The sequence below is a fragment of the Parus major genome, chromosome 7 (genome assembly GCF_001522545.3).
Source record: "Parus major isolate Abel chromosome 7, Parus_major1.1, whole genome shotgun sequence".
In the NCBI taxonomy this organism is placed as follows: Eukaryota; Metazoa; Chordata; class Aves; order Passeriformes; family Paridae; genus Parus; species Parus major.
Window position 1 is genome coordinate 9,760,831 of NC_031776.1, and position 27,889 is coordinate 9,788,719.

Sequence of the window (27,889 nt, forward strand, 5' to 3'; positions counted from 1 at the left end):
TAGTGTTAAAAATGACTATAATATTGGCTTTCACATTTATGTATTAGTTTTTAGATGTTGTTATTGATCATAAGTATTTGGATATGGTACAATTTGTAACTCCTTTTAGCTGTGTATTAGTATAACACAATCTATTAGTTTTGTACCATGTAGATTATAGAAATAGTCATGTGATGAATATATCTATGTATGCACCACATAGCTTGTAGAAATAGTGGTGTGATGATGTTTATATCCCAGGCCTTAGCAAAACACCAAATGTTAAAATGCTCCTGTGTAACTAAGGGAATGGTCTAAGGTGATTATGTTGTTTCCCCCATATCCAACCAACCTTTCCAAGTGATAAGAGTGACACAAACCAGAGCAAGGGAGAAGGATTTGTTAACTCCTTATCAGGGAGTGTGAAACAACAGGAGGGAAACACAAGAAGAAATAAAATATATTGACCTAACCCATAGGATGTCCTGCAGATAAATCAGTGTAAAAACCAAACAAGAGTTCCTGAAATATCAAAAAGCTCACAAAAACGTTTGAATAAAGTATGAAACACATGAATATGCATGTACCTCAGTAACGTAACAGTATGTAGAAAACACTGTATCAATCTACCCATGTGTACTTTGGCCAATAGCCAGAAACACCAGCACTGGTCCCTTTTATTCCCTTATTAAACTTCTAAAAATTCTAGAGAGTGAACTTTGTTTTTCACAATAGGACAAGCAAACCAAAGCTATATGACTGCCTGTAGCAATATGCTGCTGCAGTGGAATTAAGTCTTACTCCAGGCCATTAAAAACCGTGTTGCATATGAAACCTGTAAAGCAATCATTTCACTTTACTTAACTCACTCAAAGCCACTTGAAGGCGTTCAACAGAGACTTGGGCAAACTCAATATAATCTACAAGAGAGGAGGAACAATCAGATGATTATGACCATGACCTAGGTGGGGATGTAAACAAATAGTTTATCTGTTCTGCAGTAACTGACCTCACACCACTTTCACATTTCATCTGGGAATTACTAACTTTTTTCCCCCAGTTCTGTTGATGTGATATACACATTTCAGCATCACTGTCTATTGTATACCTAATAATTGAATAGGATTGATTCTGTCCACATGCAAAGCCCTGGAAACCCTCCCTTGCAGTCAAGTGTTGTGAACAAGCTTGTTTTCTATTGTGTCACCTTTTAGTAGTAGTGAAACACCAAGGCTGGTTATGCAACCTAAGTACAAAGTCCATGATTGCTTAATGATACAGCACATCTGTGATATTTTGTAACACAGTGTAATATGTAATATGTAATATGTAAACTTCCACAGTTTATTTACTATCATGCACTTTTATTGTACACCTGCGAAGTCCCTAATCTCCTCAGAAGCCTTTGCAACAAGTGAAGTCAACTTGAGAACTTTTCATCAGGTAAAGTGCATAAACTACTTCCAAAAAGGGTGATAAATGCATGATGGCAAAACTCATGTTGATTCTTCACTAATCACTTCCCTTATTAAGGTTGTTCACATTATGGCATTTTGAGGGTTGTCTTAAAGAAAATAATGTGAAGCTCATGTTTTTTGTGTTAATATGTGTATTTGATTGACCAACTGATCTTAAGATCTGTCAGTCTTTGATTGTGTTGATTGGTTTGCAGGGGTTTGCTGAACAGTTCTGCTTTTAATAATTTACTAACTACATGTACTTAAATATTAAGAGTGACTGTCACTTGAAGGTGCAGAAAATCATCTTTATTCTCAGTATTATTAAACTCACATTCTGTATTTCTAGAAAGATGTACTGGCACATGCTCCTAGGCTATGAAAGGAGATATTTACCAAGCTGCCCAGGGACATGTGACAGTAAGGTTGAGGCAAACTAATTCCCTACTGCAAGAATTTAATGCATGTAACTATTTTAAGGAAATGTCACATGCTCAGATTCACTACAAAGATCAATTTGCAGTAACTTTCTCTCGTTTCTTTAGCCTAACTCCCAACTTATGTTAAGCAGAACAGTTGCAATACTACATTTCTTCTGTTATTAAACAGACCTGAGCTAGGCATGAGGTCCCAAGGAACACTTTAAAGTCGTCATTTTGGAATGTGCCATGTCACACATAAAAGGGAGTTATGTGTTGTGTTAACAGGATGAGAAAAATGCCTTTTGCTTGTGTTTCTTCCCTGCTTTTCCACCAAATTATGCATGCTGCCCCAGGTTCTTTATGTCTGCCTGTCAAATCCCTGAATATGTACTTTTTCCTCCTGAACATTAACTCCATCACACAGCTTCCACAGGAGGCAGACAGGGCTGTTACTTAGTGGTTTACCAGCCCTACTGAGCTCCCATCCCTTTCCCACACATACAAGTGCACACAGAGTTCACAGAGATTCCTCTATGGATTTGAAACGGATTGGATTTGAGAGCCCACAAGCTTTGCAGATCTGGAATCATACCTAAGTAACAGACCTTCGAGGTCCTGCTTTACATAAGATTCAGGTCCAGTTTCACGGGCAACTTAAGTTGTCACTAGCTGGCACTGCTGCTGAAAGAAGTATCCAGATTCTTTGCCTGTCCTTGATTGACCCCATCTATTGTGCCAGCAGAAGTTTCTGGCACTGGTTCATTCAAAGAAGGCAGGCTTTTGACTACACCTTCGTGCTGCTTCTTCCAAAAATAACTTTTTATTTGTGTTCATTTTTCCCCCCACCCAATGCTGTAAAGAGCTGTACAATGAGCTGACATTATGCAAAAAGCTACAAACCTGGTCTAAACTCTTAGTCCTTCATTCTGGCACATGAAGCTACTCCCCAGGTCTGTGCTTAGCTTCATGTGCCAGGGCCAGTTCACTGACATTCATGTGTCTATTAAAGATAAGGGCAGAAATTCTTAAAAGAGAGGAAATGTTTTACCACAGCAGCTACATTTCAACTGTCTGTAGAAATATCTCAAGCTATATGAGCAAGAAAAAAATAACACAAAATAAAATATCTTCCAGTCCCATTTTGCTTCTGATGTCCAGAAGAAATAATGTAGAAAGGATCCTTTTTGTCACTGGAAAGCCAGCAAGTTAAAAAACACACTTTGGAAGATAAGCTGTTTGGAAGACTTCAAATGAGGGCTGCTTTGTGTCCTGCAGGATGTCATCTTGGGTTGCAATGCAAGATGTAACCAAGAGTATGTATTCTATTACCATCTGTTAAAACCAGGTGGGGCAGTGTTCTTCATCTCTTCCATGACCCATCCTCCCTCCAGGGGGATCTCTTCTGATAATGGGCCATTTGGTCTCGCTGCATGACTGATAAAATTACAGCCACCCAAATGCTCCACCAGGGGGAGGAGCCAAACATTCCTACCTGGATATAATCTGAAATTCAGAACACTATCAGTCATCCTTTCTCCACTGGATTCCCAGAAAACAGGACCCATCTACATCACCACTGGACCTTCAGAGAAAAACTACACCCTTCTACAAGATTATTCAACAAAATAGTCATCTGTCAGATGATTCAACAGAACCACATCTATCACTCCAGGACTGCAGCCACCTTTTAATCGGACTGCTACCAACACACTGACCAGCAGAGTGTCAGGTTGTATTCTGACTCTGTCAGTGTTGGTTTGTTGTTTTGGTTTTTTTTGTACTACTGCATTTTTTTTTTAATTTTCCTAGTAAAGGACTGTTATTTCTACTCCCATATCTTTGCCTGAGAGCCCCTTAATTTCAAAATTATAATAATATGTAAAAAAAGGGGAAGTGTATATTTTTCCATTTCAATAAAAGTTCCTGCCTTCCTTAGCAGACACCTATCTTTTCAAACCGAAACAGATGTGCATAACCTGAACACAAACCACCCCTTGCTTTTGTGTCACTGCTGGTAAGGATGGGCTGAGGAACATAAATGAAAGAGGTGATGGTGCTTTCATCTGTGCTTCCACAGTCTTGTGGGCTCCCCTGAGGGAGTCTGAGGGTGTTTTTGTAGATTTTCTGCCATGAGGAACCAGGCTTCAGGCCCTGTGTCCCAGCTAGCACAGTCCCCAGGGCTGGCAGGGGCAGGGTGGCTGGGTAAGGGCTGCTGCAGGCATGGGCCTCCCCAAGCAGCAATCCTCCCCCAGCCTGCCCGAGCTGGGCACGGGGTCTGCATGGTTTAGTGCAGATCATGTTCTTCCTGAGCAGTTAAATAAATACAGACAGTACTATTTTAGGAGTAGAACCCAGTAAGAACAGAGCAGCTGGTTTTCAAAACTAGCTGTGAGCAAATAGGCAATAAGATTTAAGCCATTTTTGGATTTTTTTGATCCACCAAAACCTTATGAAGATCTATCAAATTTCATCCTTTACACAACATGTTTACAGCTAAATACTTCAATTATTACTAACACCAAGTTCACCAGTCCTATATGAAATATAAGAAAATTTATGTGATTTTATATCTTGATTAATCATCCATGCCTGTAGATCATTTTTCCCAGCCTAAATGTATAATTGTGAGATATTCTGAGATCTTTTATAGTAAGTGTTATTCAAAACTCATTATAAACAGGACAACAATGGCTATATTTTTGCTTTCCTCATCATATCTTTGGCTGCCTAAGGAAACCAGCTGCTCTTTCCATCCATCTGTAAGAATAGAGCTGAATAAAAAATAGGCTTTTTTTACACAGGGGTATGCTCGCCTTGTTGAAGATTGACTCTTTGCCCTGTATAAAAATTTTAAGGACACTGAAAGGTGTCCTTAAAATTCTTAATTGTTTTTAATAGTATAAACCTCATAATTAGAATTTAAACCTAGCCTTCTAATGATGGTAGTGTTATTAAAAATAGCATTTAGAAAAAAACCCAACTTGTGTAGTTCTACAGTACATCTCTTTCTAGTGTATCAGGAATGTCTTGCATCCCTCTTGTGTTAAGGATTAATTTGGGCCTCTCTTCCTGTCAAAGTCAGTAAATGTAACTCTCTCTTCCAGCAACAGGTATCCAGCAAGGTTGAAGAAGTTTAATCCTGAGTCTACCAAGAGAAAACAAAAAAGGCAAAAAAAAATGCTCTAAGTGCCTTAGACATCCATCACCTTGGACTTTTCAACGCCTGACTTCAATTATTCTGAACACTGAAAGTCATCGGTCTTTGTAAGAGATAATTCCTGATCCACAGAACTGGCTAGAATGACAGACACAGAATCCAGCAAATAACAGCAGCACTTGTGGTAGTTGGAAAAGACACAGATGAGGTTAGTAATAAGGGTTAGAGGAGAGGAGGACACCATAGGATGGGGTTTTGTTTCTATTTCTGGCTTTGCAGTTTGTTTTTCACCTGCACTGGAGAACATGGGTTTTTACTGATTTCTGTTTTTCATCAAGTTAATAGAGACTTGCTGCAGGACAGCTTATTTGAAAAACACCATACCCTGAGGTGGTAAAGTAAAAGCTGCCCCATTTAGTCTCTGTCATCCAAATTGGTGGTGTGCTTATTTAATAATGAGTGGTTTTGCTAGTGGCAAGGACGCTGGGATAATTAAAAGGGTCAGCTTTCTGAAGAGGATGTTGTTGTAGGTTTATATAATTGAACTGTTATTTTTGTCCAGAAATCTTCTCACTTCTTTATGCACTCAGCATTCAACAGCTTTAACTAAAATTGCTTTGTTTACATTGAGTATAAAATTCTAGTTGCAGTTAAATGGGTGTTGAAGGGACATTGCTGGCAATGTATCCAGGCTGGCTTTCTAGTGCATACAGCCCAGACATAAGTCAAGTACAGGATGTGAAAATACCAGTCTTCGTTGAAGATTCCCAGTCAAGACTATTCGTGGTACTAAAAAAAAATAAAAGAACAGAACTAAAGCCAACCCAAACTATTTTATGGAAATATGGAAATAGATTTTGCGGTCTTACTTTTTAACAATTTATGTGTGACACATATTACACAAAATATGAAAGGTGATGAGTTATATTTAAACAGTAGGTCTCCTACTGCAGAGTAATTGTAAAACACGCTTTCCCTTAGAGAGCCTGTATTTGAAAGGTGGATTACGAGAAAGAGTTAACTAAAGACTTCGTTTCAAGTTGAGGTCAAAGGTGTTCTGTGATTACAGCCAGGTCTGTTACGCTGCTGCTGACTGTAACCCTGAGCACAGGCGGGACGAGCAGCAGGGACTCCTCCCGCTGATCCCCCGGGTCAGGCGCTCTGCCGGGGACACACACGGGGGCGGGACAGACGCGGCACGGGGACAGACACGGGGACGGAGCCGCTCCCGCCGCTCGGTGGGGGCGCCTCCCGCTCTCAAGCCCAATTATGGCCGCGCACGGGCCTCGCGCGCAGCCGGGCCAATCAGGCGGGGCGCCGCGGCCGCGCGCGCTGTCCCGTGACCGCGCGCCCCCGCAGGCAGGGTGGACCGAGCCCGCGGCCCCACAGGCGCCACAGCAGCGCGGGCGGGATGGCGCGGAGCGGCGCGGCGCTCGGCAGGGCGCTGGCCGGAGGGGCCGCCGCCAGGTACGCGGGGCGAGGCGCGGTGACCGCGGGCGTGACAGAGAGGGGCCGGTTTCCTGGTTAGAAACTCGCCTCCTCTTTGCCCGAGACAGTGGCAGAGTTGTGAGCGATCCATCAAAGGAATTAAAAGCTGAGGAAACGGCCGGATGTTTTCCCTTCAGATAATGCGACACGTTCTTTCTTACCTAAGCACGTGTAATACTGGCTGCAACAGCTCGAGAAAAACAATGTGCTTTGGGGAAGAGTTAACCTTGGAACTGAAAGAAAAAAGAGCAAGCAGATGAGAGTGCGATTCGAAAAGCTTAGTGTAAAAGGTTCACCTGTTACCAGTGTTAGGGCAGTCCAGCTGTGTTTCTTTATCGAACTCTCATCCTCATAAAATGTCAAAAAGTGGAATAGAGATTGGTTCATGATGTCAAATTTCATGCACTCATTTGGCAAAACTGCTTACTGTGCAGTGATATAACGTAACACTGGACCACATTTTTTACTGTAAATCCTTTGTGGTATAATCTTAGGGTTGTGTTTGCAATATTAAATTCGTTCAGTCCTGGTAAACAAAATTGCTGTTTTAAAGAGTAATTTATTTGAGTCTCCAGGGCAAAATCAATTGCTGGAAGGGTGTTTGGTATAAGGAAACCCATTAAGTAACTGTTTGCAAACTAAAAATGTTTCTAGTGGAAGCTGTAAGGATCTTGGCTGCTGGCTTTAAGCAAGCACAAGCTGGATCAAACTCAGTGCTCTGTAACTCGTAGCCTGGGAGCTGGGAACACTTCACTCCTGCAATTGTCCCTGGAGTGCACTCTGTACCTGCTGCCAGCTCGGCAGAACCTCACTGTGCTAAGTAGCAGGCTTCAAGGGCTCAGGTGGTAAAGTAGTCTCATGTGCTTATTCAGGCTAAGATGCTAATGAGGACACATGCTGGTACACCCATTTTTTTGGGATACAAACATCTGTGGGCAAAGAATTTGAATGGGATCAACTTGTGTCTCACAGAACATAAAATCAGATGTCACTATCCTGATGAAAGTATCAGTTGGGGTACAGTAAACACATTTGCTCTGGCATGCTCCTGGCACTCATTTCACCCTTTACACCCTTCACCTCTTAACTGAGGAGTTAAGAGAGACGTTTTTTCAAAAAAGTTAATCATCAGCCTTAGGAAAATGTGTGGTTATTAAAAAAAAAAAAAAAATAATAAAAAAATCACTGAATATGGATCACTTACACGTGCGTGTCATACACCAGAAATGCTTCCTTTTCAAGTCATGGGAGTTGGCTGTGCTGTGAGCAGTCTTCAAGTGCTCAGGGAGAAAGCAGTGAGTGGCAGGAGTGAGTGATGCCAGAAAGAGCAGTGTGAGTGGAGATGGTTCTGTCACCGACAGAGTGATAATAATGTAAATACACAGGTAAATGTAATAAATACAGAGGTGGCAGATGTGTTTGAATTCTAGAATGGACTTGGTTTATCTTCAGTGGCCCAAGTCAAGTTCAGAAAAACACATGACAGTCCATGGAAACCAGGGGATTTCTTAGAGGTCTGTTTTCCTGAACTGGGATCCAGCCCAGCACATTCTCACAGCATCTGTTCTTCAGATAAAATTGAGAGAGGGATGAAGTCTCACCATACTTGTTAGCATTATAACCTCTTAACCCTGCCTGCCTTGAATGGCACTGTAATTGTAAAAAGGACATTGTCTTTTGGCAGCTGAGAGATTATTTGTAGGAATTGTTTTTCAGCCCTGTGGCTGAAACAAGTTCAGATAAAACTGCATGAAACAATAGACTGGCATGGCATTACAGTAAAAAACAAACCAAGAGACAAACCCTGGTGACTGGTTTGGACTGTGTCCTGTACATAGCCCAGATAATGGTATTTAAATCAGCTGTGCAGAATGAGGTCTGCTCCAAACATTTGACCATCTTCTGTGAATCTGGTTGAGGCAGCTACAATGTTACTGGCACCCTTCCAGCATTCCTGTCAAAGTTTTGCCTTAACAGTCTTGTACAGTCTGTCTGGAAAAAAACAGACTTTGTCCACATCCCTTGAGATACTGTTACAAGCATTTGCAGAGTTGTCTAAAGGCTTTTAACATGGACTTATCCTTTCATAATTTTGACACAATACTTCTGTCCCATTTTAGTTTCTTTTCAACCACAGTGATTCTAATGTGTTTTCAGGAATCATACTTCAATCCCAGTTGCACAGTTCTTTTTTAAAGTCTGTAAAAATTGCTTCTAACTAGCTGCTAATGATGGTTATTTTCCTCTAAATTCAATACCAGTTTATTATTTACCCAATTCCTAACACAGTGACCGTATAAGCTGATGTGCTCAGTCATGGGTAACTACTGGTATTTCATTAGAATTATAAATTACATTGATTTTTAAAGAATATATTGGCAATTTTAATTTAATTTAAAATTGGTAGCTAATTTGTTGATTGATTTGGTGCTTGCTAAAAAAAAAAAAAAAAGAAAAAAGGCATCTTCCTGTTCATTGCGTTTAAAAGAACCAACAAAACAACCAAACCCCAAAGAAGCCTCATTCTAGGTAGGAGAGGTTGGTTCCATTTTTAACCACATGAATCCAGAAGTATAGTCCTGATTATATCATTAGAGGAAGATCAGTAAAAGACCTGAGTTACTCTTTAGCTTATGTTTGTAGAGTCACTGAGGGCAAAGAGCAGCATTTTACTTTCCTGGTGCCAAAATTCAGAGCTTCTGAGGCAGCATTTTGCATCTTGACTGGCCTGATCTGAGCAAAATCAGTAATTTAGTAGAAGTGTTAAACACAATGAATATTCGTTAGATTCTAGTGTAGATCTTCACAGAGAACACCGAGGTGCAATCTTAGAATTACTAGTACTTTTAAAAGTAGTTTGTTAAGTTCCACTTATTAAAACAGTGTGTCCAAGGTTCTGGTGATATTTTCTGAAGGAAATGTTGAAAGCTGGGTAATCAAAGCATCTTCTTCTGAAAGGACTTTCAAAATGAAATTGTCCTTTTAAGAGAAGGGTGGCAGCAGAGGGGTTATAGTAGAGTTCAGCTTTCTATCCCCAAGTGAAACCTTCTCTATTTTGCATATTCCAAAAGGGTAAAGTATTACAAACGATGCCTTGTTGTTGCTATTAAGAAAGCCTGTCCTGCAGACTAATTGCATGTGAGACTTGAACATGAACTCAAGCTGCCATGCAGCCAGTGGTTAATGAGGCCTTTTGTATTTCACTGTGCCAGTTACTTCTGCTTCCATGACTGGGGACTATTTTTAGTTTCTCTTAGAAAAAAAAAAAAAAAGGTGTCCCTTTTGGTTTTGACAGTTTGTATATTGTTACAAGCCTTTATTTTTCCATCTGGCTGACATTTTCTGTAATGTTATACAAGAGACTGTTTGTCTTACCTGAATGCATTGTTACTTATTTTGCTGATATGAAACACATCTAAAAGCATTTTCCCTGTTTCAGGCACTTGGCTTCTTGTGGTATTCTGATGACCAGAACTTCTCCTTTGCAAGTACCTGTAACGGGTCATGCTTTTTCAAGAAATTTCTTCAATGTTGCCACACCACTAATAAATAAAAGAAAAGAATATTCTGAAAGAAGAATTATAGGGTTGGTATAAAACTGTGGAGAATTTAAATGCTTATTGATTTTTGTATTTGCTGTAACTAATCCAAAACACTAGTAGTTCAAAAGACTGAGTATCCCTGAAGACACATGTCCTTAAGACTCTGGGAACCTAGAAAGGAGTTTTGACTTTCAGAATTTGTAAAGATCAGGTTTACCAGTCTGAAATTGAGCATAAAAAAGTAGGTACCCAAAGCCCTTTAGCCATAGCAGGAAACAGCAGAAATAACTGTTCTATTCCATGACAAAACAAAAACAACCTTGAAATGGAGTAATTCACTAACAATTTCATCTACTAAAATGTGAATAAATCAACAGGTGTGAAAACTGTTCCGTTTTCTCCCAAAGACATGCTAATATTTGCACTTACATTATATTATACTTCTCAAGATTTTTTTATTTCTCTAAAAGAAGAAAAATAATTAGTTCTGTGATGAAGAAACTTTACATAGAAAAAGATTTTGAAACCTCATTTGCCTTAGAGCTAGTGGGAAAATCCCAGTTCATTTAATGATACAGGGATCTGCTCCCAGTCTCTGGTCCACAACAGTATGAACTGTTTATTAGCATTATTTTTTTCACTATACTTAACATTCCTTTTTGTGATAATTCTTGAACTGCAACAGATCTTGTCTAGTCACTTAAAAAGGGCCTTTGTCCTCACACTGCTGAGTACTGTTGAACATATGCTTCATTCTAAAGGAAATTAAGCACATGCTTAATCCCATCTGTTTCAGAGTCAGAATGAAAAATTAAAAACCATAGCTATGATAGCTATGTAATACTTTGCCATGTTACAGCAGAATCTGCTAAAATGTTACCTTGTTTCATCTGATTTTAATATCCTGCCTGAGCACGGGTGTTGGACAAAATGGGGTCCAGAGGTCCCTTCCAACATCAGCCATTCTGTGATGCCAGAAGGTTTTTCCATTGCATCTGCTTTTTCATTAAGCTTTTTATTTGGGCTATATTTATAAGGAAGGTAGTGCTCCTCTGTTTAAACCTTATGAAATATAGTACTTGAGTTTTGGTACACCTTGTCTTGGGAGCCATGAAGTGTAGAATTTTTTATTTTATATATTTTTTTTTTTTTTCTGTGAAATGGCCAAGATCTGCCTAAATAAAGACACAGCTGTGCCAGAAAAAATGTTTCCATTTGAAGTGTATGCATGTCTACCTGGTATTGCAGAACATAGCAGGCACTAGGTTCATTATTCTGGAAGGTGTGTGATATTTTTCTTCTTTATGCAAAAGCAATTGCAAGTGTATTGCTTTTCTTTCCTCTTAATTGGCAAAGCTGCATTTTCAATTTCCAAAATCAGTGGTAGTGACTACCATTAAATAGTCTAATCTAATTAGGTTAGGTAGAGTCTACCATTCAACTGCCTGTGCCATGTTTACCATCTTTGAAACTTCTTAATACTGAATTTGAAGTTAAAATACCTTGTAACTGTAATGTTCATGTGTCCATTTCCAGGTATTCCATGCAGGAAATGTATGAAGTTGTTGCTGTTGTGGAGAATTACAAACTCTTTGTTCCCTGGTGTAAAAAGTCAGACGTACTCTCGAAGCGCTCTGGGTACTGCAAAGCACAGCTAGAAATAGGATTTCCTCCTGTAGTAGAGAGATACACATCAATTGTAACCCTAGTGAGACCACATTTAGTTAAGGTAATTGCATTTTTTTTTTTCTCCTAACCATAATTTTCCTTAACTTTTTGTTGAAAATTGAATATTCCAGGAACATCTTGCTTCAAAACAAATTCAATGCTGGAAGTTCTTTGTACAGCTCAAAACTTATGTTGCATTTCCTTAAAGACTTCAGATAAACTGGAGAGAATTTGAATGTGTTTTAAAACATAACCTGTCACATGAGGGGGAAGAGGGATTCACTTTTTAATTTGCCTTTATTGGCAAAGCTGGAAGACATTAAGTGATGATATTAACATTTTTGCTTGATTTTTTTTTTTTTTAATTTTTGTCCAAGCCTCTCTGAATGCAAAATAAGTACTCAGTTAAAAGTTATCTGACAACTCTAGCCTCTGATGCCTTAATGAACTTGCTATCTGTCATTACTTTTCCTCTCACAATTTTAACTAGTTAATATGAAAAGCCTAAGAAAACTGACTAAGCTTCAGTATGATGTGCTCAAGAGATTGTTATTCAGTATATTGATGAGAAGGCAGAAGTGTGGATTTAAAGTCAAATTTTTACCATTAATTTGCTCAGAAGAGAAGCAATTATATTTCCCCTTTCAGCTTTTCAAGAGCAATAATTAAGAGAAAAGTAGAAAAGTGTCAAGGAAAACATTTTAAATGATGCCTGAATCTTCTGTTTGTTTGTCTTATATTTTCAAATTTGTTTTGATAAAGAATGGCTTTAAGAAAAGATTCCTTACAGCAAAACTGCCTCTCCCTTGGCAGATCCTGATTGGTTTGGAATAATTAGTAGAAACTGTAGTAGTTGATTGCTGTTCAAGATAATTGTTTGAAAATCCTATTTCACTATTTTCTAGGCTTCCTAATAAGAAACACTTAACAGAAAATGAGTTTCTGAAGTACAGGGAAGATGTAAATTGGAAAAGGAATATGCAAAATGCCTTTATTCAATATCCTTACTGATTCTGGAAAGAAAAAAGATTTTTCTCCCTTTTTTAAAAAGCCTTGAACAGCTGTAATGGAAAATCTGTGATTTACATGCTGAGAGCTTTCCTTTTCTACTGTTCCTTGAGAAGACAGGCTTTTTTCTTTCACACAGCTATCAGATTGGCTTACCAACTCTTTTTCCCTCTTAATTCACTCAAAAGAAGCATTCTTGTCTCAGGAAAAAAACCCACAAAAGTTGTGAGAAAAGCCATTTCTTCAGATTCCTTCCCTGAGACTCTTCTCTGCTGCAACTACTTTTCCTAAGGGTTTACATTGCATCCTCAGAACTGCAGGAATATTTTTAGGGAACTGATTGTGTGCTTGGACTATTTTGCTGTTCTGTCAACTCCAGAAAAAGGAACGAACCTTGTGTGGCGCTCAGGCACAAAATGGGAATGGGTTTGTTGCTTAAAGTTTTCCCAATTTTAGAGCTTAAAGAATGGAAAATCAGATTGGTAACAGCAGTTTTTGCTGATGGGGAAAGCTACTTTAGTTAAAGTTTGCTACTTTAAGACTGGGAGAAAGGGGGACACAGTGACAGTTTTCCCATTTTTCCCGCTCTTTTGACAGCAGTAGGGAAAAGCAGGCCCAGCTCTTTGTATCTAATCTTCCCTCTACTCCTTCCCTTTCTGATGTAGAAATGTAAGATCATGCATTATCTCATTCCTGGAAAGAGAAATGTAGATGTTTTTGTGCTGGTGATTAGTGTTTGAGATGAGTCACCTTACCAGAGCTTTCCAACCCAAGCAACACCTATTCCCTGCGGGCAGTCTGTTGGAGCAGAGCTCCTTGGGGTAACAAGAAGAACTTGTAAAAAAAAGAGCCAAAAAAAGTTACAGACATTTTCTCTACAAATTCCAAGCCAGTTGAGGTTACCTATTTGGAAGTTCTATGCATCATGCCACAGATCTGTTTTATGACACTCAACACACAATTTTTTCCTCTGCCTTGGAAGGACTTCAGTTATTTTTCCATAATTGACAACTGTGCATACAGGATCTCATGCTGGCTATGCTGTAAAAATAGTTTTAACTATGCTGTGATCATGTCTATTTAACAAAATGCAAACACAAGCTTCAGTGATACCTGTTTGTCACATTTGTGAAAGTCTAATTGTAGCTTGATTTTTAAAACCTTTTTTCAGGCATCATGCACAGATGGAAAACTTTTTAATCACTTGGAAACAGTGTGGCGTTTGAGTCCTGGTATCCCTGGTTATCCAAGGACGTGTACATTGGATTTTTCAGTAAGTATGGTTAATTACAACTACCACATGCTAGGAGCAGCACGTAGGAACACTTCAACTGAGAGGGCTGTTTTAAATGCCTGTACTATTTCTTTAAGCACTTACACACAGAAAACAAGTTAACTTTAGTCAATTCTGTCCAAAAAATATTTTGTAAACTTTACTGCTGGAAACCACTTCAACATCCTTCAGAGACAGCAGCTTTCTCTGAGGTGTCCATGTGTCATGAAACAGTCTAGGACAGGCACCTCACACCCTACAGTTCTAAACACACTGAATATTTTAGACAATCAAATGCAGAAGAAATGCTAAATATACTTTGCTATTTTCTTTAATTACTCTACAACCTAAATGCTCTTGGTACCAGAAAGTGTTCTGCCATCTGTCCTGTCTGGGCTGCAGTTTGGTCAGTTTAATTTCCTGTCTTCCAGTTTTACTCTTTCATGTATTTTAAGCCTTCTCTAATACAAGTCTAGTAGATTTTTGCTGTCACTAATCTGTGATGGGATATCACTGCAGCCTAAAACTATTGCTCTTTACTTCCAGTACCTGATTTAGCCTGATCTCACTCCCAGAAAAGCTGTTTCCATTCTAGTTACTGCTTTTCCATGTTGTCTGTTTTGTCTGCCATCACATTTACACATCACAAAGTGTAGGTGTTGCATTGAGCAATAGGCTGCAAACGTAATAGGCTGCAAAAGTACACAGCGATGGGCTAATCCTGCTGCCATCTGCTGGAATACTCTGCTTTGAAAATTACCTTCAGTAAATAGGAAAAAGCTTTTGGAGTATTTTTTAACTAGCACATTAACTTTCTTGGGTTATCAACTTTCAGCTTATCACTGTATTGTACTTTATACAGTCCAACAGCAAAAATTAATCTACAGACACTCAAAGAAGCACATTTTTTTAAGGTTTCCATGTTATGTGCTCATGTTATTTGTATTCCTTTAGGCAAGTAAGTGTCAGTTCTTTCTATGAACATATATAAGCTATCTTTTAACCCAAGCCATAAATCAGTTAAAAAACTTGAATTAAACAACTATTTAAACCCTACAATCTAAGTACAGGCTCTGAGAAAACAGCACCACAAGCCAAAGCCACATTTTGACTTTTCAAGTCAAGAACTTCTGTTAAAGGGAATCAAGATTGAACTGGATATGGACATTTTCATTTTCTTCGGGGAACACTATCAACACACCTTACTGCTTACCCTCTCTTTTGAAGCAGCAGAAGTCAGTGCAGTTGGCTGAGCTTAACCCCTGCCAGTTTCTGTCCTGCTGCTCCTTGCCTCTGGACACTTGAAGGCAGGGATGATAAGCATTTCACAACAAACTCCTCAAAACAGGCCCTGCAATTACAGATAACCAAGAGAAAACTTTGATTGCAAGAATGCTTGTGTGCTTTACAAGATGTTATTTGAGTTTTGGTCTGTGCTGGTTCCCACAAGCTGCTCTATCCTGTCATGCCAGCCTGATTTCATGAGACATCCACATACAGCAGGGAACTTTCCTACTTTGGCTTCAGCTCTGAAATGATTTGGTTCACAGACTGAAGCACGCCACCATTTTTACCACCTGCAAATTTCATTAATGTATACTGTACCTCAAGACTGACATAACTGCTGAACATGATGCCAGACTCATTATCCCCACTCTGCAGAAATCTGCATGCCCTAAATGACAGCTCTCAGACTTGCAAGAGGCACATTAATTTTACCAATGCTTGAGGTTAAGCAAATGTAAATTAAGCTACACTTGGCTTATGGGCCAAACTATTTAATTACTTCTGTGCTACTGCTTTCCAGTTAGTATGCATTGCTCATAAGGAATTGAGGAGAATTGATAGAGATTGACTGTATTTGCTCCTCGTGTCATTAAATCTGCTGATTTTTCAGGAATGACAAAAATTACTTAACTCACAATCCATTTCATTGACTGCTGGTGTCAGGTCAGGAGTGGGAGCTGTTCAGGTGGGAGATTTGACACACAAACCAAATCTAGTTTTAGTCATTAAGCTGCTTGTTTGAATCTACCATAACTACTGCCACCAACAAGGAAAGATTGATTTAAAATATTGGCATTTAATAGGTAACTATTTCAAGCCGCTTTTAAGTCTCTTGGACATGCTCCAGATTATGTGTTAGTCTGCTGTCTTACCACGCAAGATTTTCTTCAGACTTTTGTCCCCCAAGTGCATTCTGTGCACAAAATAAGTTATTGTTTGTCAGTAGTTTCTCATTACCCCAAAGCTCTTTTCTAATGAATTATTTATTAAAGAAAAGACAGTTTAGGTAAATGTAAATGACTGCTTCAGAGAACTGAAAGAGAGGAAAAGCCATGGGGTACAATCCTCAGACCAAGGAACATGGGTTTCCTTGTCGGCCACATTCACCTATTCCTCAGTTTTAACTGTTCTACAGCTTACCTGCAGCCTTCACTGGAGATTCTTTAATAGACTTGTCTATTTGTATCGGCATTTTACAACAGTATATATAGGAAAAATAATTCTCTTTTACTTTCTTAAACAGATTTCTTTTGAATTTCGTTCACTTCTACACTCAAAACTTGCTACACTGTTTTTTGATGAAGTTGTTAAACAGATGGTTGCTGCCTTTGAAAGAAGAGCATCCAAACTCCACGGGCCAGAAACCAGCATCCCTCGGGAGCTGATGCTGCATGAAGTTCATCAGACGTAAAGGGAAACTGTAACAACCTTCCCTATAAACTTGTTTGTACACTTCACTTGTACAAAGTGCCATGCTCCTCCTTTGGGGCATCTATTCCTTACCTGAGCTGTGGGTGTGATCCTACACTGTGCCAAACACACCTGTTCAGCCAGACAGATACAGAACGTTCAAAAGCTGCAATCAAGTGCAGCTTAAGGCCTTATCAGTAACAGACACCTGGCAGCTGCTGTAAGCCAGGCTATCTCAGGCTGCCGTTTAACGCCCAACGGCTCCTGGAATCACAGTCCAAGCTCTGCCTTAGCCAAGCTCCTGGGATTTTTCAGCACTGTAACATATTAACTCAGCTTTGTGGGAACCTAACTTCACAGCATCAACTCAGCCAGCTCTGCCTAAGCGGAGGCCAACTGACACACTGGCTTCCCAGAGAGTGGCAGTTTGGCAACCATTGAGGAGTGGTGCTTTAATACAAATGAGTGGAAAAGGTTAGTCAGGGATCTCCAGGTGGTCTTGGAGTGACCATCAACTGCTCTAGAACTCCCCTCGTTTTCAGAGCTGAAACACATAAGGAGTAATCTGAGTGCAACAGTCTCAGCTATAGCCAGTGGTTCCCAGTGGACCTGTCCAGAATTTGTAGTCAATTTGGCAGACTGAACTTGCTCCTTGCCACTCTTGTCCCTGTTACACATTGCACTTTAGTTATTTCCATCTCACTAATGCAAACAGAACACTTTAAAACAAGTGTTACCTCTGAGAGCCAGGTACCAGTGCTGTCTTCCCTAGAAGCAGGGAACAAGACAGCCTGTGCTTCCTGCAGACAAGCACAGCCAAGGCCAGCTGTCATTATAAATCATAGAAGAGAGCAATAAACCTTCATGCTTTGAGGTTTTTCAGTACCATATTCCCAACTGTGATAATGCCATCCTGATTAAATACACGTTCAGTACTTCTATTCTTGAAATATTCTTTCTCTGAAGAAACCAAGAGAGTAAGTTTGAACAGTCTAAATTTTTACTTTATGTTGCCTTGCATTACCAAATTTCCTTACTGAAAGTAGGTGAAGTGTCAGGCCAAGTGCTGAAGCTGGTGCTTTCTCTGCAGCATAAGTAATCCATATGGTTACTACAGGACAGCATATTAAATAAGATAGAAAAGTATATTTCAAAATAAACACAGCCCTGAAAACAGTTTCAGACCATTTTACTTAGAATTAGAATGTCACACATCCCATCTGTGTAAGTATAGTTCTTATTAAGGGCAGGAAGCTGGGGAAAGCAACAACTGGATTAAAGTAATTTTTACAGAACTGAGAAGTTGTAAAGCAATTTTGATTGTTGAGGAGATCAGAAATAAACATACACAAGTTTGGGAACACCATTGTTGTGCAGGCTGGAAAGCAGAAAAGACTACACAATGTTAGTAGCTCTGTCAGGTCAAAGAACACAGAAAGGGGCAAAACAACATTTCGAGTGAAAATAACTAAATCCTGCACCCCTGACCAGAAAGGAAGAAGAATAGAAGGCTCAAGATGAGGACGTAACCACATACTATGCCTGAGCAAAGGAACTATTTAAAAACCCCAGAACCCTTTCTTAGCAAAGATTTACCTGTTTGATACCCTCAGGGCACTTCCCTTCCCCCAGGACTGTGAAAGGTACACTGGGCCTGTTCCAGCACGTGAAACAATCAGATAGACAGGGAAAAATAAAGTCAGGGCACGTGCCTTGTTTTCAGAGCATTGTTTAATATTTCAAAGAACTGTAGTGCAGTTCAGCTTAGATATTTCTTACCAAAATTAAAGCACTTGCATTTCTGAGAAACATTCTAGACAAAGGAATGTTTCTCGGAGTGAAATGCCCTGTCATTTTTTCAAGCATAAGTGTCAATTTCTACTAACTCTTAGAAGCAGCAGCAGGCTGTCCAGTCTATCCCGTAACTATGGCTTTGTGTGCAGATGAAGGAGGTGATACATTTTGTAACTTTTGAGCAGTTTATTACATAAAGGTCACATAACTCTATTTGCCTACTTTGTACACAATTGTCTAGTCTCACGCACAGTGGCTTCCAAGTTCTTCCTAGTACTGGCAAGCACCAAGAAATTCTGAAATAGAACATCAAGTGCCTTAATTAAGTTCAAATTGGGACCTTGGTAGATGGATCTTGCACCCAGTTATCAGGAATGTACAAATGTCTTTATTCAAAAAATACAAAATAAATTATCTGTAGGCATGGACAATGACTGTAAACAATTACACGTGTGTTAAATGAAATCCGGTAACTGATGGTTACAGTGATTCTGTTCAACACCAGCCTCACTTCAGTCACTATCCATCCTCTCACACTGATAGCTCAAGTTTTTGAAGTCAGAACTGTCAGTCTTCAACAGCACAGCTCATGATGCATCCCTGCCCCAGGAATTAGAACATGCCACCTCCCATTCCTCCACCCATCCCACCCATTCCTCCCATTGCCGGCTCCTTCTCTTCTTTAGGAACTTCAGTCACCACTGCTTCTGCTGTTGATAGGAGAGATGCAACACCTGCGGCGTCCATCAGAGCAGTTCTCACAACCTAAAAATAGGCAAGAAACAACTTAAAACCTGCTGACTATCACAGGAGGGGGGAGGAAGCAAAGTTGAGAATTAAGACTTTTAGGTTACCTTCGTTGGGTCTATGATTCCTTTTTCTACCATATTTACAAAGTCCCCAAGCATTGCATCGTAGCCAACTTCTGATGGGCTCTGCAGGATTTTTTCAACTATCAATGATCCTTCAACACCAGCATTCTTTGCAATAGTCATTGCTGGGATTCTCAGTGTTCTCTTGATTATTTCAATGCCTGCAAAAAATAGGATAGTTGGAGCTCCATGTACCAACACCCACTCCCACTGCCAAGGAATGCTCTTGTGCTGGAGATCAATACAAAGAGAAAACCCTCCAAGCAAGAACATAGGCTATTTTTATAAGTTCCAGGAGGAAAGGTTCTCTGCTACTTGACACTTGCCAACAAATGAAATCTCTGCAGGATATTTATGCACATTTTGGTTTTACTTCACAAAAAGTAGTAAGGAGTATTATTATGTAACATGACACAAAGCCTTTTTCCATTTGATTCACACAGTCTCTTGAGCATTATTAGATTTTGTCTGTCTGTAATGACTTTTAACAGCCAGCTCTCAACCTGAAGTGTTTCCCACTTTCTGCTGGGATACTGCTGCTTTACTGCTACTGGGTCTTTGACAGTTCAGTCAGTGATACCGTGAAAAAGCTCCTTCCCACTCAAAAGCAGAGACCACCACACCAAAGAAATGTGAAGTTTCTGAGATCAATGAACTAAAAACTCACTAAAAACAATCTGCATTTCATCTGATAAAGCCTCAGGACAGGAGAAAGCCAGCTTGCATCACTCCCACACACATCTTCAAGTAATTTACTTACCGATTTTCTGATCCTCGTTGGCTGGAGTTAAGGCATCTAAGGCTGGGATGCAGCGCAGCAGTGCACAGCCACCACCTGGGACGATGCCTTCCTCCACAGCTGCACGGGTGGCGTTCAGGGCGTCAGTGACCCTGTCCTTCTTCTCGTTCACCTCAACATCACTGGTGCCACCCACCTGTGAGCAGCAAGCCACACGTCAAGGTCTGCACCAGGAGCCCAGTTGGGACAGCACTGCTGCCACCAAACTAAGCAGCCAATGCCTAAGAAGTGCCAGAAATCCAACCCACCCTCTCCCATACTGGCAGTCTTCTTCTGTACCTCAGCACTCAAGAAGCCTAAGCCTTAGTTCATCATTTCATCAAGTTCTTAATACCTTCAATACTGCTACTCCATCAGAGAGTTTGGCCAATCGCTCATTCAGTTTCTCTTTTTCATATTCACTGGTGGTAACCTCTAGCTGCTCGATTATTTCTTGAATGCGTTTTTCAATCTGAGTCTTTTCACCCTTCCCCTTAAGGAGCATGGTGTCATCTTTTGTCACAATGACCTCTCCAACTTTACCAAAGTCATGAGGCTGAATATCTTCCACATTTAGGTTCAAACCCTCTTCTCCGAACACCTGGAAGAAATTATGTGAAAAGCTGGAATTGACAGGTTCCCCACACATCAGGTGTTTTTTATCTACAAGTACATGAACACATACAGCAGGCTAATGGTGCAAAATAACCACATGACTGCAGTTCCACCATCTGGGTGAAGAACTTCTTCCCAATATCCAACCTAAACCTCCCCTGACACAGTTTCATGGTGTTTCCTTAGGTCCTGTCACTGATCATCTTGCATTTTGCTAAGTTACAGATACTGACACATCACTGACTTTAGAACAGTTTACTGGTTTGTTACTTTGTGCTGCCGTTACCTTAAACATGAAATTTTATTTCATGTTCATGGGCCTCCTCTGGGTCCCAATATCATGCTATGATTTTCAAGTGCATATTAAATAAAGGGGAGCATAAAGGGACATTAATCAATACATCAACTATATGCAAAGTTTAGTAGTAAGAAAATTCACTCAGTCCATTCCAAACATTTTAAATAACTGTATTTTCCACATCAGAGTTCAGGCAATTTTGAAACAGTCAGTTTTATAAAGGCAACAATTGCCTTCGAGTTCCTCCCTTCCCCTAAAACCGTAGTGAACCTAAATTCTGCAAGGAAATTTTGTGTGACTTCGGTCAGTTACAAGGACACATCACTTATGGTTGGCCAGGATTGTATTACACAGCAATTATCAGTGTCTGCATTTCAAAACAACAGCAAGATTCAAACATCAGTTACATTTTTGAAAAAACAGAACACAGCTTGCAGCCCAGCAAATACAAGCCAAGGACCTAAAAATGCACAGTGTTTTTCTTAAAAAGCACTAACATTCCCTGGAGCAAAAAGCCACTTAAAACATTGTTACTTACAGCACCACCAGTAGCAATCGCCATGTCCTTAAGTTGGTTTTTCCTGTTGTCACCAAACCCCGGTGCTTTTACAGCAACAACCTGAAGGCCAACCTTCAGTCTAACGAGAAAAATTCAGAGAACGAATGTAATTACTAAGCCAAATTATTACAGTGCAGCTGTAACAGCCCAGCAAACAAAGAGACCATCACAAACTGAGGCTTTTTTTCTCAAAAGGGCAGTTAGGACACAAGTAAAGTTCTGTCCAAGTTGATACAAAGCATGGTGATGCTAGAAACTGCTGTTTCTTTGGCACAGAAAGAGAACTAACAGCTTTACACCATGTTAAAAAACAGATTTTAAGCCTCACCTGTTCAAGACAAGAGTGCTGAGGGCTTCTCCATCAACATCTTCTGCAATGATGACCAAGGGTTTGCGGTTGGCATTGGCAATTTCAAGAGCTGGAACTATGGACTGTACGCTAGATATTTTCTTTTCACTGATTAAAACATAAGCATCCTGGAATTCACATTTCTGCCCTGCAGAAACAACATGCATTATCTGAACAATTCCATTACAAAAACATATCAAGCATTCTTTTAACTTAAGCAGCTGCTCTGGAGCAATGGTTGCACTTTCCAAATGCATTTAAAAACAAAAAGACAACTTGTTTTCCTCAAGACTTCATTCTCAATTCTACATTGTTCTGCTGTGTTGCAAGGATAGCCTGATGTTCACAGGAACTCTCTGCATAGAAAAAGAACCCCCAAAACTCCAAGTTTTCTGATGGGGAAGGATTCCCTACTCTATTTGCTGTGGTGCACAGCGTAAGGGACTGTAAAGCCTTTAACAGGGCATTATTTCATACAGTCTGCTGTGAAGTGTTTGATGTGGCTTATTGTTAACTCACCTTTAGTTGTGTTAATAAAATATGGAGAGATGTAGCCTCTGTCAAATTTCATACCCTCAATGATTTCCAGTTCATCATTTAGAGTTTTTCCATCCTGTTTAGATGCAAGAAAGTATGCATTAAAATCTTCCCTATTTACTACCAAAAGCACAAGTACAGTTTTAGCATATAATGCACAACAGATTGAAAGGCTCTGCATCCCACATCAGTTGCACATCCTTCTCTCCAAAACAGAAGGAATACAAGAGGGAACAGTGATCCAATTGAATTAAAGGAGCTGGGGAGGAATTATGGAATGAGAGCTGCAGCAGCAGCATCACACACGATAAAAAAAGCCAGCCCTAACAGGAGAAGAGACAGTGACTTGGCACTTCACGTATTGGCCAGTTCTTACCTTGACAGTGATCACACCCTTTCGTCCAACTTTTTTCATTGCATCAGAGATTATATTGCCAATTTCCTGATCTCCATTTGCTGATATTGTGGCAACCTGAAAGAGTAAGACAATTAATCTTACTTCCCCCAATGCAAGATGTCTCCTCACAATAAAAAAAAAAAAAAATCAGAGTAACCATTTACAGTGCTCACATTTTTGACAAAGCAGAGCAGCTGACTACAGCACACTCACAGCAGGAGCCAGGAACTCTGTTAGAAGGGCTGACTCTCGGGCAGCTGTAGCACAGAGCCTGATTCCCTGCACTGGGCTCACACCCAGGCCATATCCAGTCACAGGGACGATAACCCAGGACCACCAACACGCCTGACTGAACCTCATCTGCCACACCCTCAGTACTCTGCCATCACTTCCATTCACAACAGAGCTTTGCTCCCATCAGTTCTTCCCAAGTACACACATTTATGTTTTAAGACCACACTCTGGAATGAAACTTGAAGACAAAAACATCTCCCCACTTCTGAACTAGCTTTTAGCAGTGCAATTGAAGACTGTTTTTGATGTACAAAGAGAATTACTCAGTATCAGATGCACACAACCTAACTTCATTAAACCTGACCTCACAAAACTTTTTCTGAGTAACAGCTGCCTAAATTTGGATTACATTTTATTGTATGTTTTTTTTTTACCTGTGCAATTTCTTCTGGAGTTGTAACAGGTTTTGACAGTTTCTTCAATTCAGCTGTGATGGCATCCACTGCCAGCATCACCCCTGAAGATGAACAGAGCACTTGTGAGTGAACAAAACAAGATACAGAGCACAGAAAACACAAACCAAGCACTCACCACAGCAAAAAGGTTTCCTTTCAAACAAAAGTCCACACTGCAAAAATGCATTGTTTGCGTGTTCAAAACCAAACAGTTCTTGTCCCATACTGTCATTTTTATATGTAGTGATAGATGTTTTGAAATTGGAGCAAGATACTCTCACAATCTAAATTTGCCACAGATTTGTTTATATGGCTATTGTATTAATTAAATGCAGAAATGGCTTTAACTAGAGTTCACTTCCAACACAGTAAATAAGTTGACTGCATGTAGAATAGTACAATGATTAGAATAGCTAACAGTTGTCCAGAATCCACAGTATAAGAAAAACAATTGTATTCTCTAAACATCACTTCATATAACCCTTTATGGTGGCTCTTCAAACAAAAAACGAGTCAAATTTAGGATAAGCAAAATAAAAGACAGATCAAATATTGAAAACAACAGAAGAAGTTACCCCTCCTGATTTCTACTGGATTGGCTCCTTTGCTGATCTTCTCAAAGCCTTCCTTGGCAATAGCACGTGCGAGGACTGTTGCAGTAGTGGTACCATCTCCTGCTTCTTCATTGGTATTGTTGGCAACATCTTGAACTAACTTGGCTCCAATGTTTTTGTATTTGTCTTTCAAGTCAATTGCCTTTGCTACTGTCACACCATCTTTTGTCACTTTGGGACTTCCCCAGCTTTGTTCAATAATAACTGTTCTACCCTAGAGGGACAAACAACAAATTTTAAATCCAAGCCAACCCACAGCATGTTACTCTCAAGAGCTCAACTGAAAATTTTGAACAGCCACAGCTGAACACCTTACACAGGGCATTCTCCAAAACCACAAAAATGGCTCAAAGGCTTTATGCTTTTATAGAATGAGGCTCCATTCTTCAGCCATAATGCTAAATACTAGTCTGCAATTAAGTAAGATTACCTTACAGAAAAAACTAAAGAGGATTCTCTGTAATGCTAATAATTTTACCCTAAAATTAAAATACAGCAACTCAAAGAGCTGAATTTCCAAAATTCCCATTGGATCACAATAAACATTCTTTGTGAATGAAAAACAAGAAAACAAAGCTCAATTCATTGCACGTGCTGGAAGGAAAAAAAGCAGACTTGCAAACCTCATTAGTGATTAGCAAAGAGAACTGAAGGTACATCACCTCTGTGTGCATTTGTTACAATAATTTCTCAAACACTGCAAGTTACCAAGCTTTTCTCATCTTAGAATCCACTGGATTGGCACTTGGATCCAACTGAAAAGCTGGACTATTCTATCCAACAGACACAGCTAACATAGGAAACTGAACTACACAGGGACCACATGGCAAAAGCACCTGCACAAGGCCATTGCTTGTTCACAGATGAATTCAGTAGCCAATAGCTGCTCCAAACAATCATGTTCCAGTTTGAGCTGGAGGTAGCAGAAACAAAAGGAGCCACCTCTGGTCTACTACTGCCCTGAAACTCCTCTACTACCCTGACAGCTGGAGCTGCTGCAAGAGAGGAGAGCAATTGCCCCAGCTCAGCACGGCCTCCCAGGCAGAGCTGCACAAGCCCCCCGACCTGGTCTGTCAGGTGCTGCTGGGAGCTGACCCTGCTGCCTCCTGCCAGAGCTCTCCCAGCCCAGGGTGGGGATCATGAGCCAGGTGAGGATTCCCGTGCAGCTCCCAGTGCTGTGGTGCCCTGTGCCCCTCCCCTGCTCCGAGCCCACACATCTGCCTCAGTGACTGAAGCAGCTCTGGCTGCCTGCCAGGCATGAGGCCACGCTGCTCCTGAAGCACAACCACCCCAGCAGCTACAAGGAAAGGTTCTGCTTCAGTTACTCAGCCTGAGCCTGGGGAAGAGCTTACAGAAACTTATCTCTGTGCTATGGAGCAGTAATGCCAAAATAACACACTCCCCAAATTAATTTTATTTGACCTACTTTTCTAAATATAGAAGTGATTAAAGAATAAGAAAACTCCTCTCTGGAGGACCACACTACCAGTACGTTTTTCATATAACGTTTCCCAGTTTGCTTCATTTTTTTTGGTATTTTGATAAGATCTTATTCCAAATGTTTGGTTTGCAGCTCTGAGAAGAGGAGCACGAGAAAACCTACAGATAACAAATCACATGAAAGGGCTTGCTCTCAGCAAAAACACCTGTCTGTGTTCCTGAAGAAGGGAACAAACACCACCAGGATCTGCACAGGTGTTTAGAATGGTCCTGCATATTGAGAATCTGAGCTCCCACACAAATAATTTCTGTTCAATAGGCTGGAGCAGTACCAAAAGATTCTGTGAGACTGCAAACTGGGTTCCTTAAAATGTAGAACAGTGCCAAATGAAGTTTCCTTACCAGAGTGGTGTTTCTTAAAAATACCAGAAGCAGAATCAGGCACTGCAGTACAACCAATCCATTTTTACAAATACATGGAGAACAGCAGAACAAACAAAAATCCCCTAAGGTTACATGAAGTTGCATCAGCAACTGCCCTTTAGCCAGTGGATTAGAACTATGCATCAGCATTCACAAAGTAGCCTGATCAAAAAAAAACCAGGAGTTAAATTAACCAACTACACTTAAACTTTGTTCCTTTATGGAAGTAGCCAAAGCTTCCTGACATAATTGTTCCTTAATCTTCATCTGCCCAGCTTTATGGTATTTTTGCCTTTGAATAAAGCTGACGGAGCACTAAAAATGTGCAGGAACTGTATTAAAAAATGTTACAGAGGCCAAGCAGCCCTCAGAAGAACTATCATGCACATGCTATTACAGGGGACAGATATTCACATGAGCCCCAAGAAAATCAGTGTCTCTTCCTCAAAAAGAGGAATCTCATTTCAAGCACATTGCATGACTATGCAGAATATCATGGCTGGTTTTCCCAGAGCCCCAAATCTCCCTTACAGGACAGAATATAGGGTAACACAAATGAATGCCACTACCATGAAATTTCACTTAGGCTGGTAACGTTCACCAGCCGATTGAAAACTCAACATTATAATTTGGACAGTTTTTAAAGCTTCATAATACTAAATGGTAACCTAATACAAAATTGTAACTTGTAAAAAAAATTAGCAAACCAAACAAATACCATTAAAAAAACCCCAACCAGGCCACCCACATACTAATTAACCTACCCCGCCAGGACACAGACAGTTACATTATCTACTGCACTGTTACAGGTTATCAACTGAGCTGGTAACACATTATGCACATCGCCTTAACCTTCCAAATGTTTTGACGAACATATTGTACCTTTCACAGGAATTCCAGTAATTTTACTTTGTTACTACGAAGAGCACATGCACTATCCCACTTCTGGTGGCAAACATGAGACCGCAGCTGCTTGCAGGAGCCTGTCCAGGCCCCTACCCCTTCATGTTGCAGTTCTGCAAATACAATCGTGCAGCTTCACCGAGAGAAACCCAACGACCGTTCTCTGTTACAGTATTTTCAAACAGGTCTGTGCTAACATAAAGGCCAAATCTTTCATTACCTTTGGCCCCATGGTGACAGCTACAGCATCTGCTAAGAGATCTACTCCTTGTAGCATCAGAGCTCTCGCGTCTGCTCCAAACTTCACATCTTTTGCATAGGCTCGTGTTAGATGGGGGGCGAGGGCTCTGGACACTGGTCTTATCTGGCGGAGTACTGTAGATAAACGGAGCATGTCTAAAATATTAAAAGAAACGTAGAGAAAAACAAAAGCATTATGGCTTTGCACAGCTAGCTACTTCTACAGGAAAAGAAGGGGAACAGATTTAGGAAGTAAAGCAAGCACGATGAATCTTTAATTTTTCGACTGGCTGAAATCAAGACACACAAGCAATTCCAAGTACCGAGGCCGGCTATCTCCGATCCTCACGCCGAGACCCGCGCGGCAGCGGCTCCTCCCTGCGCGGCCTCCAGCACCTCCGAGCTCCTCCCGCTGAGCGTGCCCCGGAGCGGGGCAGGACACGGCGAGGGCACCGCGGAGCGCCTGCGGCTCCATGTGCTCAGCGCGGGGGCCGCGCCCGCCCGCGCCTACAGCAGCGGGGCCGTGACGAGGGGAGTTCGGTAAGGTTCCCGAACCCCCCCCTACGCCATCAAGGGCGGAGAGAAGAGACAAGGCCGCGGCCGCCGCCCCGGGCCCGCCGGAGCCCGCACGGCGGGCAGGGCCCCGGGGCCACATGGCCGCTGCAGCAGGACACGCGCAGCAAGGTCAGC

At 40.7% G+C, this 27,889-nt stretch overlaps 2 protein-coding genes across 5 annotated transcripts in view; one reads left to right on the forward strand and one right to left on the reverse strand.

The window, feature by feature from the left end:
• Positions 1-1,329: 1,329 nt before the first annotated feature.
• Positions 1,330-17,986, forward strand: COQ10B (coenzyme Q10B). 2 transcript variants are annotated; one of them, XM_015634422.3, is made up of 6 exons: positions 1,330-1,422; positions 4,963-5,223; positions 9,943-10,089; positions 11,582-11,774; positions 13,893-13,994; positions 16,525-17,986. In XM_015634422.3, exons 2-6 carry the CDS (start codon positions 5,219-5,221, stop codon positions 16,690-16,692), a joined length of 615 nt encoding a protein of 204 aa, XP_015489908.1. In that variant the 5' UTR covers positions 1,330-1,422; positions 4,963-5,218; the 3' UTR covers positions 16,693-17,986. The 2 variants fall into 2 exon arrangements, with proteins under 2 accessions (XP_015489908.1, XP_015489907.1); XM_015634421.3 differs by lacking the exons at positions 1,330-1,422; positions 4,963-5,223 and adding an exon at positions 6,400-6,482.
• The window catches only part of HSPD1 (heat shock protein family D (Hsp60) member 1), an 11,344-nt gene continuing 1,318 nt past the window's right edge, over positions 17,864-27,889 (reverse strand). Inside the window, exons 2-13 of one of the 3 annotated variants that reach the window (XM_019007380.2) lie at positions 27,561-27,570; positions 27,180-27,357; positions 24,155-24,407; positions 23,559-23,641; positions 22,870-22,965; positions 22,476-22,569; positions 21,936-22,104; positions 21,587-21,686; positions 20,491-20,736; positions 20,118-20,292; positions 19,340-19,518; positions 17,864-19,250 (exon numbers count right to left, since the gene is read on the reverse strand). In XM_019007380.2, the coding sequence (XP_018862925.1) occupies positions 19,098-19,250; positions 19,340-19,518; positions 20,118-20,292; positions 20,491-20,736; positions 21,587-21,686; positions 21,936-22,104; positions 22,476-22,569; positions 22,870-22,965; positions 23,559-23,641; positions 24,155-24,407; positions 27,180-27,353 (1,722 nt within the window). In that variant the 5' untranslated portion in view covers positions 27,354-27,357; positions 27,561-27,570 and the 3' untranslated portion in view covers positions 17,864-19,097. Of the gene's footprint in view, positions 19,251-19,339; positions 19,519-20,117; positions 20,293-20,490; positions 20,737-21,586; positions 21,687-21,935; positions 22,105-22,475; positions 22,570-22,869; positions 22,966-23,558; positions 23,642-24,154; positions 24,408-27,179; positions 27,358-27,522; positions 27,539-27,560; positions 27,571-27,889 lie in introns of those variants that run through there. The other 2 variants (XM_015634412.3, XM_015634413.3) reach the window with 2 other exon arrangements.

Excerpts from the sequence above, each read along its gene's own strand:
- COQ10B (XM_015634421.3), top strand. The coding sequence starts at position 6,427 with ATGGCGCGGAGCGGCGCGGCGCTCGGCAGGGCGCTGGCCGGAGGGGCC. Across the intron at positions 10,090-11,581 it reads TCTGAAAGAAGAATTATAGG|GTATTCCATGCAGGAAATGT; the intron begins GTTGGTATAAAA and ends GTCCATTTCCAG. Across the intron at positions 13,995-16,524 it reads CGTGTACATTGGATTTTTCA|ATTTCTTTTGAATTTCGTTC; the intron begins GTAAGTATGGTT and ends TTTCTTAAACAG.